General features: G+C 38.1%; 1 protein-coding gene across 6 annotated transcripts in view; it reads left to right on the top strand.

The window, feature by feature from the left end:
- rbms3 (RNA binding motif, single stranded interacting protein) overlaps nt 1-20,959 on the top strand; it is a 379,593-nt gene that overhangs the window by 142,231 nt on the left and 216,403 nt on the right. Inside the window, exon 2 of one of the 6 annotated variants that reach the window (XM_055053858.1) lies at nt 11,232-12,523. The exons of the other annotated variants lie outside the window; for them this stretch is intronic. Coding sequence (XP_054909833.1) covers nt 12,449-12,523 — 75 coding nt within the window. The 5' untranslated portion in view covers nt 11,232-12,448. The remainder of the gene's footprint in view (nt 1-11,231; nt 12,524-20,959) is intronic. 6 annotated transcript variants of the gene reach the window in all.

The raw sequence follows: 20,959 nt of genomic DNA, 5'->3' as shown, positions 1-20,959 counted from the left end.
TGTGAAATATAAGTGGAAAAACCTATAAAATATTAAAGTTTGCTCATAAAAATATGCAACTAAATTTGCTCCTTTTATTCCTCAACTATACATCAGATTTGCTTTCAGACTTTTGTGTGAAATATTGTGTGACACCGTACCGCTGTTTATCCTCTCCCAGCAGTCTGGGTAGTGTGAAAGGTGGAAGGTGGAGCTGCCATGCTCCATTTAGTTGGTGCATTTTGATGACTTCAGTACTAGTGGTAATTACAGAGGCGCCACAAAGGAAGTAATCTTGAAGTGCATCACCTTAAAGTCGTACACTCCCTGATATCTAAATGTTACCCAGTGGAAATGCACCATAAAGTGAATGTTTTTAATCATCTGCCGTATGCTTTTTAGTACTGTTTCCATTTGGCACTATTAGAGCACACATATCCCATGACAATGTTTAAAATAACACTGTGTGTGCCAAGAATATATTTCCTATTGTATATGAAGCATGCCAAAATATTTTGGGAGAAAATAAACAAAAAAATCACATCATTTAACCTGCACAGTAAGACCATAAAGACCATGCCATACAATAACTGTTATAGTCTTGTTAATCAATTATAATATTTATAATAATAATAATCTGGCAGTTGACTGTGCCAGATATCTAAACCCAACATGAATTCTGCAAAAGTGGATTTTGTTAGATATTTATCTCAACAAATATTCTTTTGACTTCAGTAAACATACTTTTGGATTCATTTGCAACATAATTCCAGTAAGATGTGTGCAGACAACCTGAAAAAGATGTCCTGCTGTTTAATAAACTTAGTTTAATTTTGAAGATTTAAAAATGTTCTGCCTTGCGTTTTAGCTGTGCTGTATGCAGATCCTCCTACCCTGGCATTTAGTGGCCCTTAGTTCTGACAAAACTTCTTAAAAGCATTTATCTTCTCATTCAAAACAGTGATGTTTTTCTTTCATTCCAGTATGTTGCTGTACTATTCTGTTTATATAAAATCACCTGGAGCTACATTTGATTCTCTTACAAGAGGCCAAACATAAATCATGAAGGTTAATTAACTTGTTGCCATTAGAATAATCTATAATTTATCAACGTAAAGCTCAATGCTGAATGTTCATTTTCAGTGTTCAAGTTTAATGGAACAGTTTTTATGGTTTAATGGTAAATGGACTGTACTGGTACAGCATTTTGTCTAGTCCAAAATAATTCAAAGCACTTCACACTACGTTCATTATCTACACACAAACTGTTGGTGGGCTTCATTGTTGCCACAGTTGCCCTTTGGCAGTCTGACAGAAGCAAAATTACCATACATGCGTTCCCAAAGACACAATGCCTGAGCTGGACAGACCGGGGACTCGAACCAGCAACCTACAGGCAGTGTTTTTGTTAGCTTCATGTTACCCTAAAGTCCAGTTTGGAGAGGTGGATTGTTCCTTGGTTGATACTGGATATGCATTTGTATCTTGGTAGCAGTTCCTGGAACCGGACAGACAGAAATAGAGCTTTTGTTGAGAAGCTTGACCCCATGAAGTAAACCAAGACTGATCACCCTGTAGATTGTGATTGCAAAAAAGTGTTTGCTTTGTGTGGCACAGTAGTAAGATGTGTTTTCCTTCATATTAGATGTGCGGTGAAGCTTGTTGACACTTTCTCTTGAATTAATAGCCCAGTGTGATTCTAAAATGAAGAACCGTGATACATTCCATGCCATTGGCTCGGCACAAATGACAGCACCGCGCCTGTCCTGTCTGGGTCTGACCAAAGCAGCACTGTCTGAATGTGTATCTAAGCCAAAGACAGTCAATGAGGGTACAGTTTGTCCCTGAAGCAAAGAGTTCCCAACCCTGCCCTAAGCAACTGCTGCTGCAGCAACAAAAGTTGGACCTAGTCCTTTGTTATGCTGGAGAGACACTGAAGGGAATGTGGAGGATTATCTAGCTATCTACGAACTTCACCCTTGCTTCTCCTTTTTCCCTCTCCTAAAGTCTTTCTTCCATCAAAATTAATGTTGGGTCGTAAAATCCCTAATTAGACCATCAAAATAATCTTCCTTTTGAAATATGATTTCAACAGAGCAATTATTATGAATGGTCCGACATCGGCTTAATTATTATAGAGTAGATTTTTTTTATTCCATTCTTTAGGAGAACAGACATTGGCGGTAGCAGACGCCCATCCGAAAATATGCCTTTAATATTATCTGTTAAAATAAAGTGCAGTACCAATGTATTCCTTCTCCTGTAGCTTCTCTTAATCTGCGCTGCTTTGATAGTTATTTTATTGAATATAAGACGAATGAAAAACATGTAGAAACTAACATCTTGTCATTATTTGGAAAACAGAATAAAAATATTGCTTGATGATAAATTTCGTATCAGATTATCTGCTGTGATGAGAAATCTAGTTTAAATTATTGAAATATAAAGAAGAAATTCTAGATTGACATAGTGGTAAGTGATCTGCTCGTTTCTTGTAGTGGATATTTTCACATGCATTTGTTCTAGATTGACAGATCTGTTTTGACCCACTCAATATGCAGCCTCCCAATTTGACTTCCCGCTTTAACAAATAATGTGCTTTGAAGTTGAATTAAATGTCCTGTGGATGGCCATGTATTTGTCTTTCTGAGGTTTCATTAATCAATAATGGACTGACATTGATTAGTATTAAATGCAATCATTCAATTAGTAGATTTTCCATGTTTGTAATTTTATTTTGCGACAAGATAACATTGAAAAAGAAACTTATTTTTTCTTAAAGACGATAAAAACCCAACTGAAATTCATGCTTCAAAAGAAAATATTGACAAGTAGACTTATTATTTTTTTAAAGTTGTGTGTGTTCACAATAAAGTCATCTAAAGGCACTGATATTTACTTTAACAGTACGCTTTCACAACATGAACAATCATAGGTGACAGTCTAAAGCTAATAATAATAAATATGGAGATGACTTGAGCTTAAACCTTTTTGTCTTTTCTACTTGCATGACCAGCAGAACTTGTGCCAAATCAAAGCATTAAGTGGGAGTTCTGCAGAAGCTAATGTCACAAGGTTTTCCATTTTGCTTCAGAGGAGAACCTTCTATCTTTTTCTTTTTTTGTTTCTAAAGGTGAAGGCATCACTCCAGACTAGAATTACGAAGGCCACTTAAGGGAATATCTTAAAATCTTCTCCCACAGTTAGTCGAGTTATCAACCCGGAGCTTTTGACAGTCTAGCCAGATTATACAAAAGGAGGTATGTTTGCTGTATTGTTGAGATGTACACATGAACAAACTCTCTAATGTTTGTGTAAGGCCACAGAGTATGAAAAAGCTATGAATGCAAATAAAGACTTGGATGCATGAGTACATAAACTACCAATCTAATAACTAAATGTTGTTTACAGTATTTCTAATTCTTTTCTCTTATATTCCTTTTTGTTTTAAGGTTTTTTTTTTGTCTCCTGGGCTTTATACTTTACATGCACAAGATGAGGCACTGAGTGAGGTTAAGAGAAGAGCTGGAATAGAGTTCTGCTCCATTTACCACCCTGAAATATTCCTCTTAGAATGACACACTCTGTTTTCTCTCTCTCTCTGCTCTTTATGCCGTTTCTCACTTTGCCTGTCCTCTCCCTCTCGCTTCTCATTTCTGTGACATGTGGTCATTTCACTTCATTCCAGGATGGCTTAGCAGTGCTTTAAAAATTTGCTGCTGTCCTCCCATCTCATTCTGCTCTGTTGCAGGAAGCATTGAGCTTCATAGGCCTACACAGATGTGTTCCTGATGGATAGCTTTTTTCCCTCCTATCTCCAGTTTCTTTCTGCTGTGGGAAGAGCCTTTATCTCTCATATTGCTTTACAGTTTCACTCTTCTTTTCGGTTTAGTACACACAAGGAGTTTCTGTATCCTGCATTAAATAAACTTTTCACTGTTTCCCAATTTTTCCATGTTACAAACTCAAACATTAATATATTTTTTATTGGGATTTTATGTCTTTGACTAAAACTAGGTACTTCATAATAACAAGTAGGAAAGTTGAGGTTTTTGAATTTTAATACTAATATAAATATTAAAATGTGTTGTTTTTATTTGCTTTCAATCCCCCGAGTCAATTTCAAAAATAAAAACTTCCCTTGGACATAATTACAGCTGCAAGTCTTTTAGGGTATGTCTCTTCAATAGGCAGATTTGTTTGCTCAGTACGATCTGACAAACCTTGAATTGGCAGATTGAATAGAATCAAATTTTATTCCAGATTCTCACTTAGGTTCTGACTTTGATTCTGTCATTCTAAGACATAAATATGTTACTATTGTAACCAGCATCTGTGGAAGAAAACATCTCAAAAGCATAATGATGCCACCACCATGTTTCTGTGAAAATGTTGTATATAAGGTGATGTTTATATTGACGGGTTTCGTCTTTCACATGTAATAAAAGAGCATAGATTAGAGTTAACAAATTGTCCCACCTGAGCTGTGGATCACTATGGCTTCACTAGACACTCTGAGTCTCTGCTGCTTCATTGAAATTCCTCTCCTTGACCAGTTTGTCAGTTTAGTTGGACGTCCATGTATTGGAACATTTTCTTTAAGCTTCATTCAACTTGAATTTTAACTTTTGTCTTCATGATTCAGTTTTTTCTTTTAATATCTTCCGAGAAAACCCTACAATCTCATCAGGACTGTCGTATTTAGGTGGCACACTTTGCATTTGTGTTTGAAAAAAAAAAACTTATGTCCTTGTACATGTAAACTTAAATGTGCTGTGCAAAAGACATAAACGGACAATCAAATACATCACAATTTGTGGTTTGCGGGGTGCCATGTGGCTCAGTGGTTTAGCAAGCACGTCGTCTATAGAGGCTATAGTTCTTGTGCGCAGCTTTTCTGGGCTCGATTCCTGACCTCAGGGCATTTAAAACAGTCCCCGACCCCCCTGCTTCCTCTCAAGCTACTAATGAATAAAGGCCACAAGCATCACATAAATCTCTATTTGAATATGCTCAGGCATGCTCAAAGATATAAAAAGATATAAAAGAGCACAAAGCTCACTTTGAAGTATTTTTAGGGCATTAACGCAGTGAATAAAAATAAAATACACACCGCAGCTTGAGTGCTGCAATAGAACTTTGATAGGCTTCTTTTCTAATTTGTGCATTGAGAGAAAATTGTCTTTTTACTTCAATTTGAAGGATGGTACCATCGTTTGTTTGTTTTTTTTTAAGTTCTTGGCAACATTTTGTGAAATGTACGCTCTGGAAATATCGTTTAAACTCACATATTGTCTATTTTATAAATAATTGAAAACACATTATACTACAGAGATTATGTAGACATATTTTTGTTCTGTATTATTCCAGACCTAGCTGTGCTCCATGCTCTCACAGCAGGACTGTAGATGGTTATCCAGACATGACCAAGTTTCATTTGCATTCTACATGTTGGACAGGAGCGCAGAAAGTCTGATTTGTGAACTCCAACCAGACATTTCAACCTTAGCTTTCAGCATAACCGGACCCTCCTGTGATGCATTGGCTTGCATAGTGTCATATATATGTACAGGCACACATGCATATATTTGCAGCCACCCTGGCTGTGGGCCTCATTCCCTGTATAAAGCCATTTGTAACAGCTCTGATCTTTTCCCAGAATCATGTTAACCAGGAAATGAGCCGCTTGGCATTACTTGCATATGCATTTCATAGTTGTAATTGAGAACCAGTGAGTGTATAGAATTAACTCTTTCGGGTCTATTGCTTGTCCCTTACTGGCCACACTGTGCGTCATTTTTAGTCATGCATGTCTGCTTTCATATTTCCGCCCCATTAGGCCTTCATTGCTCTCCTTTGTGTTGTGATAGAAGCTAATGACTCACTGGAAATCTGCCTGGTGTTTATCAAATGTCTCTGTGCAGGGCTGGTGGTCCGGATTCGGCCCTCCTCGTTTTTACAGCGTTAGATAAGCAGCCAACACCATGCCATGACACCATCCTGTATAGAGAAATCACATTAAAGAGAAGTACCCTGCAATAATATCTTGACTATATCATCCAGCTCTTTTCGTGGTGGAAAATTATACTCTCAGATGGGGAATGTGCTGCATTACCTCGGGCTGTCATCTGTTAGTGCGCTGATAAGAAGCTATTAAGACACTGTATATATTGGAGATGCAGAGAACTTGCATAATGCTTACATAATGTCCAGAAAGAGTTTTGACTGTTTGAAGGTATTGTTTTACAAAAGTACAATATGTACAGTGCATATTTTCTTTATTACGGTTGAGTATGTCATTTCTCATACTGACATGTGAAAGTAAGAGCTCAAAAATGGAACAAAAGCTTGAAAATGGAGGCCAGTGCTATGTTTTTAACTTAGAACTTCAGTCGTCAGGGTTGTTGCGTGTTGCCTTTGTAGGATGCCTGTTTGCAGTGTTCTTCAGGCGAGAGACAGGGTACATTCTGTTTAACAGTGTTTCCCAAACCAGGTCTTCAAGGCACACTGCCCTTCATTATGTTTCTCTGCTTTACTTTGCCTGATTCAGCTGATTGCAGTTCAGCAAACACCTGTCAGTTGAAATCACCTGGGCTGAAGCAAGGAAACGCCTAAAACACGGAGGGCAGTGTGCCTTGAGGACCAGGGTTGGAAAAAAGCTGCTCTATAGGTAACCAAAACATTACATGACCTTGCAATGTGTTGCAAGCATGGCAGCAATCACCTTAAGGAAGAGGTGACATTTTAAAATGCCTTTAGCCCCTTATAATATTGATGAGCACAGCTACTATGGTTTACATCACTGCAAACATCATAATGTAGACCATGAGCTTATTGCTGAGACTTTCAAAAGGCTTCCATGTTTCCAAATCCAGGATGTTGAATGAGAAATATACTGGATATAATATTTTATGTCTGAAAACCACAAAAGATGATCATCCTCTGCAATATAATGAAGTTGGCTGAGGGTCAATTTAATCTGATCAGAAATAAACTTGTTGGTTTAACAAAAAATATCTCAAATGTAATTCTGCTGGGTTTAGTTTTTCGTTCTTTGTCTGAGGTGTTTTTATTGAGCTTGTGTGTTTGTGTCCTCATTTAGAATCTATCCGGTCATGCTCCAGTCAATTGGTTTGTAAAATGTGCTTGACACACACTGCCAAATACAACTTCTGCACAATCTTTTCTCTTTTTGTTCCAGGGATACTAGGGCTCGCCGTTCCCAAACTTTACATCTCTCTTCTTCCCTCTCTCCTTTCTTCCAGCTCTCCTCCCCCTTTTCCCACCACCCGGTTCTGGCACAGCGCCAATCTTCCTTGAAAATTCCTTGCATCTGGTCATTTCTGGGAAACACCCACGACAGGCCTGTCCAGCAAGCCACAGGAAACAAAGCCTCTTGGTTTTATGCCTTTGTTTCTTTTTTTTTTTTAACAGAGGCTTGATGAACGACAGTAGTCGCCAAAAGGAGAAGGTTCTCATAAGAGTGGGATGTTCCCAACTTTCCAAGAATTGTTATTTTTGAAAGGAACATTGAATAGTCCCCTGCTGTTTTAAGAAAGTTTTACTTCTTTGTATTGATATTGTTTGTTTCCGAACTCGATGGGAGAAGAAATGGTGTCACCAGAACTGCCACATTTGGAGCTGTATTAGGGTATCTACAAAGCAATACCATCTGAGTGATATTTATAGTTTTCTGATGCAACTCACTGAAGAGAACAATGGCTGATAAATATGAGATAATTAAAAAGGTACAATAAAAGCTTTTCCTGAAGTGCTCTCATTACGTCAAAAAAGCCTCTGTGTGTCATTTTCTTTCCTCATGCCTCATTTTTCTAAAATAATTTGCCACTTCTTAACAACTTCAAGTGACTACTACACTCTCTGCTGTCTATTTCTGCCTTAAAGACTTGTGAATGACTCACTCTTGCCCTCAATTTAGAAAGTGAATAAACAAGTGCTAGAGGAAGACCTCAGAACAGAAGAGTAGCACATGGGCCTCTGCTTTGATTTATGAAAGCATTAGGAAGAAATGGTTGCAGAAAAAAATTAGCTAATATTTCTCAGTTGTGGCTTTCAAGTTTGTGCAGCATTTGAAAGAAACCATTTCTAGCATGGATCTGATTTAAAATCAAACACACTTTGAGTAACTGAACACACACAGGTGTATCTCAAAAAATGAGAACAGTGTGAGAAAGTAGAATTGTATTCAGAATGTGAACCATTTTGCATTTATTTCATTTAGTGAAATATTTCTAGACTTCTTTTCTTACAACTTAATAAAAATGGCTTGCGTATGATCGACACAATTTAGTATTTCAGAACACTTGAATAAAGAGATATTTCGAACAGAAATCTCAGTTTCTGAAAAGTATGTTTATTTCTATGCTCAATAGAAATAGTTCTTGCTTTTGCTTAGTGCTGCATAGATGTGTAGAACAGAGGTGACAATGCTTGAGTCTGGTGTTTCTCATTTTCCTCTCAACAATAACTTGTTGAGGAGGTTCAGGTCCGGCCCAGTTTGTGAATCCAGTTCAGCAGAGCAACACCATGGCCTTCGAAGCAGCTTTTGGTGACTTTGATGGAGTGGTCAGGTGCTAAAGTCCTGCTGTAAAATGACATCAAAGTCTTCATTGTCACAAGAAGAAAGCATAAAATGCTCTAAAGTTTGCTGGAAGATGGCTGTGTTGACTATGCACTTTAGAAAACACAGTGGACCAGCAAACACCTACTCTGAAACTTTACACTGGAATTTCAGTATAATATATTATAAGCCTCTCTTCCTAAATATTGTGGAAGATTCACTTTAAAATGCAATGCTCACTTTAATAAAAAAAAAAAAACAGACTTTAAGCTACTGACGAACAGTCCATTTTTTTCGGCATAGCTCAAGTAAGACACTTCTCACCTTGTCTTTCATTCAGGAGTAGTTTAATGTGATGAATGTCAGACTTGTAGACTATGTAGGATTCATCTGCGTGCGTTTGCTCTTGAGGCGCTGACTCCAGCCTCAGTCCACTTCTTGACATGTTGACTTGGGCTCCAATGTCATCAGATCTCAATTCAGTCGAGAATCTGAGGTGTTAGGAAAACATGGCAACTCTAGGATGGCACACCTTGCACCATAAAACAATCTTCTGCCAAAATCTTTGTGCCAGATTTCTTTATTTATATGCCGCACTTCAGCCTGCTCTGCAGACAATGCCAAGATTGTATTGGGGAAAGTCTGAAAGTCCTCACCTGGTAGTAATTTGATTTGTGTTGTTGAGTATTGGGGCACAGGTTCAGTTCTTTAGTTTCAAGAGTCAAGTCTCAGTTCCCATCTCTTAATTCTTAATGGACTGATGAATATTAATGGTTTAACTGACCAATGTCTTTCATGACACTCTGTTGTTTCAATTTTGTATCAGATGAGATTGACATTCCAAAAAATAAAAAATAATAATTAAAACAAAATGGAATGTGTTTTTAAATGAACAAAATTGATTTAAAGGAATAGATTTCCTATTAGAGAAACACTATAAAAATATGGGTGAGTGGTGGGGACCTGAGAATGGGACTTGTACCTCAACACTTCTTTTGCCATACAGCTGACTTGATCAAATCCTGGTCTTTGCTTGTTTTTGCACTGCCCCAAATAGGAAAATATTCAACCTTAATATTTGAAAAGTTACATTTTGTATATTATTTGCTTAGACAGTGGTTGAAACATCATCTCTGTCTTTAAATAAAATTGTCAGAAACAGCTTGGTTGGATGTAGTGCTTCATATTATGAAACACATTTGTTGTCTCATACATAAATTGGATATTAGTCCTACCTTTTGCTGTTAAAGATATATACTTTTGTTGAAAACATAACTGTTGGCTAGATGAAATAAATCTGTGTGGAAATATATTGCTCTGCCGGTCTGTTCCACGGCATGTAAAATAGTTTTTAAAAAAATATTGTGAATCTGCGTAATACAGAGATGGCTTTACCTTTCAGTGTGTACACTGGCATAAAGAAATATGAATCTGTTTTCCATCTGTGCTTACATCTTTCTGTTATACTTTAGCTGTGTGCCTTTTCTGATTTACCTTCTCCATTGGTCTCTGTCTCTCACAGGCTGTGTTCGAGACCTTATGCCTTTCCACATTTACTGAGAGTTTGTGTCAAGTTGAAGCACAGGCTGTTAATCTGGTAATCCTCAATCAATACCAGCCAAGTCTCTCTTCTTCAGATAAAAGTGGGCTATCTGATAATTATATTTCCCTCTCCATGTCTGTAAAAGGTTGCCCTTTCGTTCTGTGCTTTGTTGTGGTCCTTGGGATTCTTCTGAAGGAATCAATTCTATCTGATCACATTTAAAGGCCCTTTTATGCAAACAATACTCATTGAATAAGCATGTAACATTTGCACTGCATTATGTGTCTTGAATCTGAAAACATGTGCTTTAAAAGTGATAGAAAAACATGGAGATGTGCAGAATGTTTTTGCAGTGCAACTCTTTGATTGACATTGGTAGATATTGTTAAATTGGGTGAAGGCACTCTTTAATATTCAACCACTAGCATAGGATATTTATAACAATATTACAACATTTTTGTCAGGCTATGAGACATCCAGAGCCACAGTTTTGTAGCTAACTTGAAACTATTCTCCACAGAGGAGTAGCTCAAAATGACCTTAAGGTGAAGCAAACGGCTCATTGCTTGATATTGCACACAACTGTGCAATATGGCAGTTGTTGCTTACAGTTTAGGATTCCTACAAAGTGTCCTTTCACATAGAGCCAGGTAGATTCAAAGAACTTGCTTTCCCCTTAAAAATCTTAATTTACTTAGATCATCTTTTTTTCATTTGAAATTTCTTTGGTCTGAAACATTTAAATGAGATACAAACACAAAATTCAATAAATATGTAAGAGGACAAAGAATTATTTTGCAGCACTGTTTGTACAGTCTAATCCTGCTTTTTCATATTTTAAAAGTACAATTTATTTACTTCTGATTTGCAGTTTTAGTGCACAATGCCAATTGTCTTATTTTGACTGTGCAATATGTGACTCCTTGGCCTCGATTGTAATAGAAAAAGTTTTATTTAGCAAACTTTTCTGGTTTTGAGAATAAGTTTAAAAATAGGGTTAGAGAAACAATTCGTGTAAAGACACTGTGTTCCATGTGGTAGCTCCTTGTGCAGCCAGTAGGGGGAATCGACTACTCGCACTGGCTCCAACCCCTCTGGTCTTCACTCCTCTTCCCCGTGTTCTCTCAGGTTGTGGAAACGCTGCAGCCCGCTGGTCTGTGTCTGGATCCCTCACTCGCACAGAGCTGCTCAAGACCCTCCCACCGGCTGGGCTGGGAAAGGAGGAGGCAGTGTGTGCTCTGTTAGTAGCTTCGAACGAGCCCCCTTTACCACCCTGTCAGTGTGGAGGAGAAGGAGAGAGAGAGGCTTGGATACTGAGTGACAGAGGAAGCACACGCGAGAGAGTCAGGCTGCTTCGATGAGCGAGAGAGCCGAGGAAGAATAAGGAGCACGTTTTATAGAAGCAGATAACAGGATCACAGACGAGGGACTTCAGGACACAATTGCTGTCTTTTTTTTGTAATCACTTGTCTGCTAACTGGAACTGTCGGATTGGTTAACCAACCAGTGGATTTTTGAATATTTGCCTGTGCCACATCATTTAAAAACTGGGATCTTTCTCTTTTATCTGTGCTCCTGCTGGCTCCTCTGCTACAGACTGATTGCTTTCCGTGTCTGTGTCAAGCTCTGTTGTTGTGAGACAAAGTGCATCTGTTGGCAACTGGCACTGACGATATCTTCTTCTGTCAAGCAGGACAGACATTGTCAAATCAGAGGAGAGAGAAAGTGTACGTGTGCGTGAGTGTGTGTGTGTGTGTAAGAGGTGGGAAAGACAGAAAGCGAGAGGCAGTGAGAGAGTGCGATTAAAGCCAAGCCAAAGGACTGAAGTGAACAGCTTGAATAGAGAAGTGACCCTATACGTCCTAACCCGTTTTTCCTTGCCATTCCTTTCCTCCTCCTCTCCTCCTCCTTTTCCTCTCCCATTCTCAACATTCTTAGGACTGCCAGAGCTACTGCCACCTGCACCTCCTTGCGTCTCCTCTTTCCTCTTCCTCTTCTACCTCACCCTAACTATCCAGTCGCGAACTCGCCGCTCTCCGTTCTTGGCACTTTAGAAAAATATTTCTGGTCTATCAGTAAGTGGGCACCTGCCTGGTACCAAGTGTCTGGAACAGCGAGGCAAAAGTAATCAGGAGCTCCCTCATCAGAGGCGGACCTTCTCGGAAGCCCAGTCCGACACACAGATCTTGCCTTCTCCCCAGAGGACCGGCTTGCAACACACTGGTGCAGACAGCAAAGCCTGGAATTGCACAGCCCCACCGTCGCCTCCACCACATTTCTAGCTACTTGGCAGCTCCCGCCCCCGTGTCACCATTCCCTGCCTCAGTGCTAAGGATTCCAGCTACATGGGCAAGCGATTGGAGCAGCAGCCAATGTACCCTCAGTACACCTACTACTACCCCCACTATCTCCAAACCAAGGTATGATGCTCTTCAGCTGTTCTTTGATACCCGTTCATGCGATGCACTCGTGCACTCTTGTCCAGCCTCCCTCCCACTCTTCCTCATCCCTGGGGACCCCTCCCTCTTCTTCCTTCCTCTTCTAAATTCACCCTCCACACCATCCCCTCATCTCTCACCAGAGATGGGATTTGGTGGATAACTGGCCTTGGCTGTGATGGTTTAACGGCAGGCACTTCTTGAGGGCTGGACGTCTATGTTAGTCTGTAAGCTTGTGTGTGTGTGTTTCCGTGCGCATATATATCACTGAGTGAACAATCAAGGATAAGGGATCAAGGTTGAATGCTCTAGGCTACTGTTAGTCCACGCTTGCAGACCGTGACTGAAAGCTGTCCATTCTTCACCGGAAAGATGCTGAGCTTCCAGTGAGATTGTTCAGTCTAACATGTTAGATAATGTTCATTTTAGATTCAGTCATTTAATCAAAACCATCAAATGACAGCTTTTTTTGTTCTCTCATACATTAGTCAAATGAAAAAAAAAATTAGGATCCAAAAATTAATTTGCTAATGAAGTATTTTAAAGCTTAATGTAGGCCATTGTTTAAAAGCTTAACTGACGCTTTTCTGTGGGAACTAATTACAGCGTGAAGTTGATGAATCACATAAGAGCTGAAATGTCTTTTTGCATCGTAGGTTAATGAAACATTTCTTTTGTTATTTCTTTTGATGGTTTGCTTGTGACATAGAGCAGACATGGGGTAGGCTCCCTGTGTTTGTTCAAGCTGTAGTATGCATCAGTGCTTTTGGGACGGCAGCCCAGGCCTGGGTCCTGATGGCTGCCAGGACACTGGCTGGGCACGCTACCCAGACATCATCAAGGGATTAAAATGGAAGCCTTTTGGGGATTACTCTATTTGTTTTTCCACCACAATACGTAACACTAACTTCTGTCTGTTTTAGTGGCATCATGATTTATAGCAGTGGTTGAAAAGCGTGCTGCAGGTGTGCACTTAAACAATTAAATGATCAGGTCTTATTTGATTTTATTTATAGTTTTTGATTCATTTATATTTTTTGTAAAGTCCTTCTTTTTCCCACATTTTGTGTCTTTACCACTACAAATTGAGTGGGCTTTTAATTTTTAAACCGCAAGGAAGTCCATGAAAAGGAAAATGATGGTTTTAAAATTTTACTTTATCCACAGCTGCAGGTATTTAGAAGTTTGTGTCCACCACTTGTGCACATATAGAAACTGATATTTTACGCACGCTTCTTTGCAACATAAGTTAAACTCCGACAGATAGAAAGACATTTGTAAACATACATATTGAATTTTCAACAGCGTAATGGGATTTCCTTGGTTCTCAGTGTTTTCTTTGCGTTTCTCGTCTTTCCATCGGCTCGGGGACAGGAATGCTCCTGGCCGTCACCATCATCTACCAGTACTTTCAGATCTTTGTTATGACAATTACTGTAAACACAATCTGCAATGACTATTCCTATGAAACATCTGACCACTGACGAGTATGTATTCACCAGAAAATAAACATAGCAATAAGCCCAAGGATTTTTTTCATAACACTTATGCACCGAATCTTTTCAGCTCTGCCCAGAAGATGTAAGAGGTTGTTTGGGTTTGATTACAAAGCAAATCCTGGGCTTGATTGCATGCTCTTTGATGTTTTTTTTTTATTTTTTTTTTTTTTTTGCATCTGCTGAAAGTAATTTGTATAAATCATTTTCAAACTATGCTCAACAGGAGGAAAGTTGAAACATTTCAACCTTGTGGTTTGAACAAAAATAAACAAGTAAATAAAATTAAGTAAAACTCGATAATGATAGTTTTATCCTTTCCCACATGAACATTTCAACCTCCAACTGGAAGGACCTAACTGCAGCCCCACCTGGCAGTCCACTAGCTTTCCCCCTGATTTATAGTTTAATACATTTGTACTGCTGCCATATGGCTTCCCTCTCTCTCATCCATGCCTTTGCTACTCCCTCTATCTTTCCCCTCTCCTTCCCTCCCTCTTCTCATATCTCAGAGCTGCTCATCTCAGGGGCCTCTCAATCAAAGCATGCTCCTTCATTCTCCCATGCTCTCCCTCCCTCTAGCTACTTCCTCTCTGCTCCCACTGTGTGCATCCCCACACTGTTGCAACAAACCCCCCTTTCCTCCTTTGCCCGTGCTGCAGTTCACTCCCAAGGTCAACGCAGATCCAATCTTGCAACAGTCAGCATTCAATGTATCCTTGAGGAAGCCACTAAGGTCTTGTGTCACAAAAACCGCACCCAAAGTGGGCAGCACAGAGCTAGAAAAACACGCATTCTTGTCTTGGAGTTTGGCAAGGAGCGTTTATATTTGTTTTTATTATTAGAGAGTGTGGCCTTGTTGGTTAGAGTCAGTAGAGAGGAAGAGAGGCTGGGAGAAAGGCCAGCGCATTGGGCAATGTGGCCAAGTGGGCTTTAGAGCACCATGTCATGCTCTCATTAATGATCATTGATAGCTCGATTACAGTGAGGGGAGACGAGCCTCGGCTGGCAGGTTAAACCACTTGACATAATCACATGGTAGTCACTACAGCCCTACGTTTATGTAAAATTTTACAGCATAAACACTATTTATAGAGCCATATCCTTTGGAATCATTTACTTTTCTCATCTTTGTTGTTGCTGCATTATCGATGTATTACCCCACTTCCCGAAAGACACAAATGAGGGAGCAAACATATCTTGCTTAAATTGCAAGAGAACAAGTAATATCTCCTATCTTATTTTTATTTTTTTCTCTGCTCTTTATTTTTCTGTACTCACAAAAATTTTCAAATCATGGTAGCAATTTTTAAAAGTACTTTATCCTGCTGCAATTAATAACATTGATTTAAATGTCTTAAAAATTTCAGGATTATAGAATATTTATGTCACTCAAATTTCATTCAAATTTTGAAACTATACTGTTAAACTTTAGAGGTTGTTCCAAATCAGACAAAATATATCTACTGGCCATTTTATTAAGTACACCTTAGTACCTCTTGGGACTTCATAACTCCTTCAATTCTTCATGGAATATATTCAGTGAGCAGCAACAAGTACTGGAGGGGCACCCCAGTTCTAATCTGTGCTTCACACAGCTGGAGAAAAGTGAAGGTACTTCTCACATTTTCAATAGGACTTTAAACAGTAGGGAGAAGATTGAGCATTTTATCAGTTCTCAAGCTGTATTTTTTACCAAACCTTTGTATAATCTGATACCATTAACCTATACTCTTATAAGTACTTCACAAAAGTCTAATTTACAAATGTACTTTTAATGTTTTTGGGCTATAAACATGTAAAGTTTAGAAACTGTCAAAAAAAAGGGTTTGTTGAACTCACACTTTTTGAGCCTATTCAGGTTCCCCTTAACCTTTTCGGTTTAAATAATTAAATAAAAATATAAATGAAGAAAGTCATAATACACTGAAAGATCTTGAGGCATCTCTACATTGTCCTCTTTGTGTATGATCTGCTAATGAGACGTACATCCAGCATGTCTCTTTTCGTTGGTATTAGAATGTAAAAGTCGCAGAATGGGATGAAACAATAACATTTGGCTTCCTATTGATTAGTGCAGCAGGGTGTAGCATGTGCTTCTCTTTAGCTGAATTATTGATTCCTGAAGGAGGATTTGTGTGTTTGTGTGTGGCTTTTATATGAGGTTATGGCTGCGGGGAGCTGGCAGGATGTTGCTTTGATGAAAGAATCCTTTCAAAGGGGGCCTATTTCTGTCTATTCCCGGGATAATCAGTGCATGGAGTTATTTGCCAAATTTCAACCTTTTATTCACCCTCTTTTATTATTGGCCTAATGGCACGGGTGGTTCACAACTTGTCGTAAATTCAGCTGTAATGATACGCAATGGATGGGCATCCTAAATAAGAAAATTACTGTAAAAAAGTAATTCATGCAAGTCTCAGCATAGCATTCTCTCCTCCCGAGAACTATTATAGCTGTCGGTTATTATTAATAAAGACCATATTCAATGAAAAAATACATTTCTTACAAAAATCTGTGCCTGTTATTGTTAACAAGTGTTTCATCAAGGCCATGGCCTGTTTGGGAATTTTATTATATAAGCATATTGAGTAAAAATGCCACAGTTTCATGGTGTTGTAACAGTTATACAAAAATTAAAGACTAAAATGAATCTCTTCTAATTTAATTTATTTGAAATTGGAAATTGAAAATTCCCACTACGACTTATTACAATTATACTGCCATGCTGAACATTCATTTGTTCAATATGACAAATAAATGTTCAGAAAAATTAATGGATAAACAGCTTAGTTTAGATATAGCTTTCAAGTTCAAATAGCACAGAATGTTGTTTTCTTTTTTTTTCTATTTTGCTATTTGGAGAATAACAGAAATGTAACTAATATTTGCTCATTAATTAAGGCTTTCTGCACAGGCACCCTGCCTGCCTGCCTGCAGAGGGCCACCTCTTGCACTTTCCCAGCTGTAGTCTTAAAACATTGACACCATATATGAAGCTTGAGCTTTTTAGTTTCTCCATATCTGCAAGTTGCAAACAGAAATATAGCCAGTTGAGCAACAGCGAGCAGCAACAGGTAAAGGAAGAGCAATGCTGGATTTGTCTGTACTCCACAGTGTCATAGAAAACAATAATGTTTTAATGAAAACAATTAATTTAATGTTTTCCCTACTTTCAGCCAACTGATCAGCAGCAGAATGAAACCCTTAAACTATTGCTTTAAGTCCTCTCATTTGTGACGCTGTACCTTTTCTGCTGTTACACTCCTGATAAGCGAGGTCATTACATGCCTAATGTGAGGTATCACAAACAGCCGACAAAGGGGAGTGTGGTTGAGATGTGGTAGCGGGAAAGCTGTGCTGTAGTCAGCTTACAACAGAAGCTGAGAAAAGGGGCAGCTTGAGGTAGATTTAGCTAAGGCCACTGTCCCTGGCCTTGAGTAAACACAAGTCAATGGAGGCCTTTGAGGGGATCTATACATGTGTCTGCCCCTGCTGTATGCACCACTTATGCATATAATTCTTTATAAACATAGGGGCCAATTGGACGATCTGTGTGTGCACTATAGTCTGGATCTTTACGGGAGGGCGGAGGGAGTATAGGGACCAGTTAAAAGTGAGGAAAATGGTTGGCTTACATTACATGGGTGGTTCCATTGTGCTACAGACATAACAATGGAGCCTTCTAAATCTTCCTTTAATGCTGTGATAGATGAAGGGAAAATCTGAGACAACAAAGAGAAGACAGATGTACATAGACAAAGAAAGGCAAGTAAAATCAAAGAGGAAAGCAGCCGTGATTCCAAAAACTAATACAATACATACATATTTAGTGACAAATATGTGTGAAAAAAACTTAATTTCATAGTAAATTAATCATTTATTGAAGTGGCTCAATCAAAATATAAAAACAACTTGAATATATTTATTCATATTAAAAAAAATTACATTGGGCAGAAAGCTTTTTAACAAAATCACCTATGGAGTAGTTGCTGGTAAATCCTATTGGCTTGTTAGAATAAATATAACTAGAGGATTTCTTTAAGTTCAACACATAGGAAGTTCATAGTGTTTCCTAACTTTCTATTTTCCTGAAGTATAAATGTTATGAAGCAGAGCCCTATTTATTTTAGTCACTGGACTATGAAAGTTTTATATCTATATATATATATATATATATGTAGATAGATATATCTATCTATCTATATATAGATATATAGATATATATATATATACATATATATGTATGTATATATATATATATATATATACATATATATATATATATATATATATATATAGATAGATAGATAGATAGATAGATAGATAGATAGATAGATAGATAGATAGATAGATAGATAGATAGATAGATAGATAGATAGATAGATAGATAGATAGATAGATAGATAGATAGATAGATAGATAGATAGATAGATAGATAGATAGATAGATAGATAGATAGATAGATAGATAGATAGATATATCTATTATATATATATATATCATCTGGTAAAATAGTTGGCAAATGTAAAATTATCTCAATGCTCACGCCTAGAAATCTTCAACAAATATTGCCATCTTAGGCTCAACATGTCTCTGCAGTCACAAAGGTCCTGTCCACTTGCCAACCAGTGATTTTGGATAACCGCTAAGAAAATGCCTTTTATGTCCTACAATCATAAAACTAAACATGTGGAGTTTCTGAAATGGTACTGGGACTTAAACTTGAAACATGTGCTTGGTTATGAAGTGAATAAGGTTGAGAATATTATTAGGATTATTTTACTGCGCCATCCACATCTGTTGGTTATCTGAGGCATGAACTCAGCTAGAACCTTAGTTTCCTCTCCTTAATATCCCTAAAATGTTCATCACGCAGTTTGATTGCTGCAAATATCCAGGTTTTAAATTACTTCTTCTTGAGCCCATCCCTCTTTGGAGTCGGGGAGAGTATGTTTTCATTATTTCTAAGTCTGAGTAATTCAGCTCATTTCCCGTCTTCTAATTCCTAATATGTTCTTTGTTACTGACTGAAACACAATCCTGCCCCACCTTTCTGTGAGTTGAGTCATTGTCTTTTCTTAGAGCTTCTTGTTAGAGAACTAGATATTTATTTAAATAAATCTAAAATAAATGTTTCATATTGTTGATGAAACATTTATTTTAACTTCAACGGATTGGCAAAGATTGATAATTGACCAAGATGTGCTTGTGTCCTACTTTGGCTGAAGCTTTTTTTTTCAGCTGTAAAATATCAATTTGTGAGTCAGTGGAGCAGACAACTCAATTTATTTTGTATGACCTCTTTATTTAACTACATGCACAGACAGAGATATACTTTAAACACTTCTCATCTGTCAACAGCCAAGCCCCATCTCCACACCCATATATTAAGGTTGTATTTGAATTGCTGCTTCGCTTGGCCTTTCATGGAGTCGACAGAGGTCGGTGCGACGACATCACTGTATGTTTTCACTATTGAAGATAACCACAAAGAAGAGAGAAAATATATTTTCTATGTTTATATAGCTACAATTATGTCTTTGTCCTAAGTGTGAAAGACCTTCAAAACTACTTTCACACATCGCAATAAAGTCTGACTCCTTGAAAGAAAGATTTCAATAAATTGGGAGTTGGTTGTTCAAAAAAAAAGTGTTCACAGAATTGCAGACTGAAATATATATTTGTTTTCTAAAGTTTCCACAATCTCTGTGCCTTGTAAACACTACAGTGCTAAGAGTTGAGGCCCAAACCAGGTAACAAATTCTCCTCCGCTTGTTTGGGTCATTGAAGTGTCCTTGTGCAAGTCGCAAAACAAAATACCTGCTCACAGACTTGGAGGTCAATACAGAGGGGAAAAAAGCATCAGAGATAAATGTCTAAAGTATAAAATGATGTGCTTGGTGGTGGACTTCTAACCCAAGGGAATCGTGTTTCTGAACTCACCTTCCCTGACCATCTGGAGATAACTGGTGACTCAGGTCTGCACTTTAACATAAAGGAACTCACGCCTGTGGAGACAAACAAGGAGAGATGAGGTTGGAAAAGTTATTTTTAACTTAAAAACCTAAGTTGATGCCTTAAATACAACATTTATACTTTTTTTCTACCACTCATTTAATTTCTACATTGTTAAATTTTTGTTCATTTAAACATTTTTTAATAACATTTCTTTTAAATGGGAAAAGAAAGAGAACATGCTGTTCAACAAAAAGCACTGAACGCACTGAACACAAACGCAAAACGATCTATTTTTCTACTTCATGTGTTTAATAAAATACTCTTCAAAATAGGAAAGACAGCCAAACATGTGGTCCAGCTATAACAACATTTAAAAGTGTACAAATATTGGGCTCTGGATGTTGGGATTTTTCCTTTTCAGAAGTTGTCCAAATCGCACTTAAATTTTGACGACGCCGGTTTTCTGTGTATTTAGAGCACAGAGCGAAAGAGTCACGCAGAAACAGCATGAAGGGAAACTGAGCGACAGGAGAGATGTTGCTTCAGACTTAGAGCCAGATAAAAGGAGACACATGATGTGCCCCTCAAATCCAACAGTGCAGCAGGACTCTCCAAATACACCTGCTTTTTTCCCTGTCTTGTTTTTACTAGCCCTTTCTTTCCGTAACACAGTATCTGCCTGGAGCTTGTCTCGCCTGCCCCTCTGTTTCACTCCACTGCCTTACTGGCAAGGGACCTGCCTTGTGTTATTACGCTCTACTTTATGCCTCCCCTTTTCAAAGTAGTGGGGTACATGCTCAAATTGTTTGTCTCTTTTCTCTCTTCTGCTGAGTGTTTATTTATTCCCATCACTTTAGCTCAAACTGCTCTTTTTACTCTTCTTTTTTTGCCAAGCCTGCCTTAATCTTTAAGTTTTCTTTCATGTTGTCCCTCTGTATAATTACCCTTTCCCATCCTTCAT

This window comes from Poeciliopsis prolifica, unplaced genomic scaffold (genome assembly GCF_027474105.1).
Source record: "Poeciliopsis prolifica strain line A6 unplaced genomic scaffold, Auburn_PproV2 SCAFFOLD038, whole genome shotgun sequence".
Taxonomy (NCBI): Eukaryota; Metazoa; Chordata; class Actinopteri; order Cyprinodontiformes; family Poeciliidae; genus Poeciliopsis; species Poeciliopsis prolifica.
The sequence above is the reverse complement of the archived record's forward strand: the minus strand, read 5'-3'. Positions and strand labels throughout refer to the sequence as shown.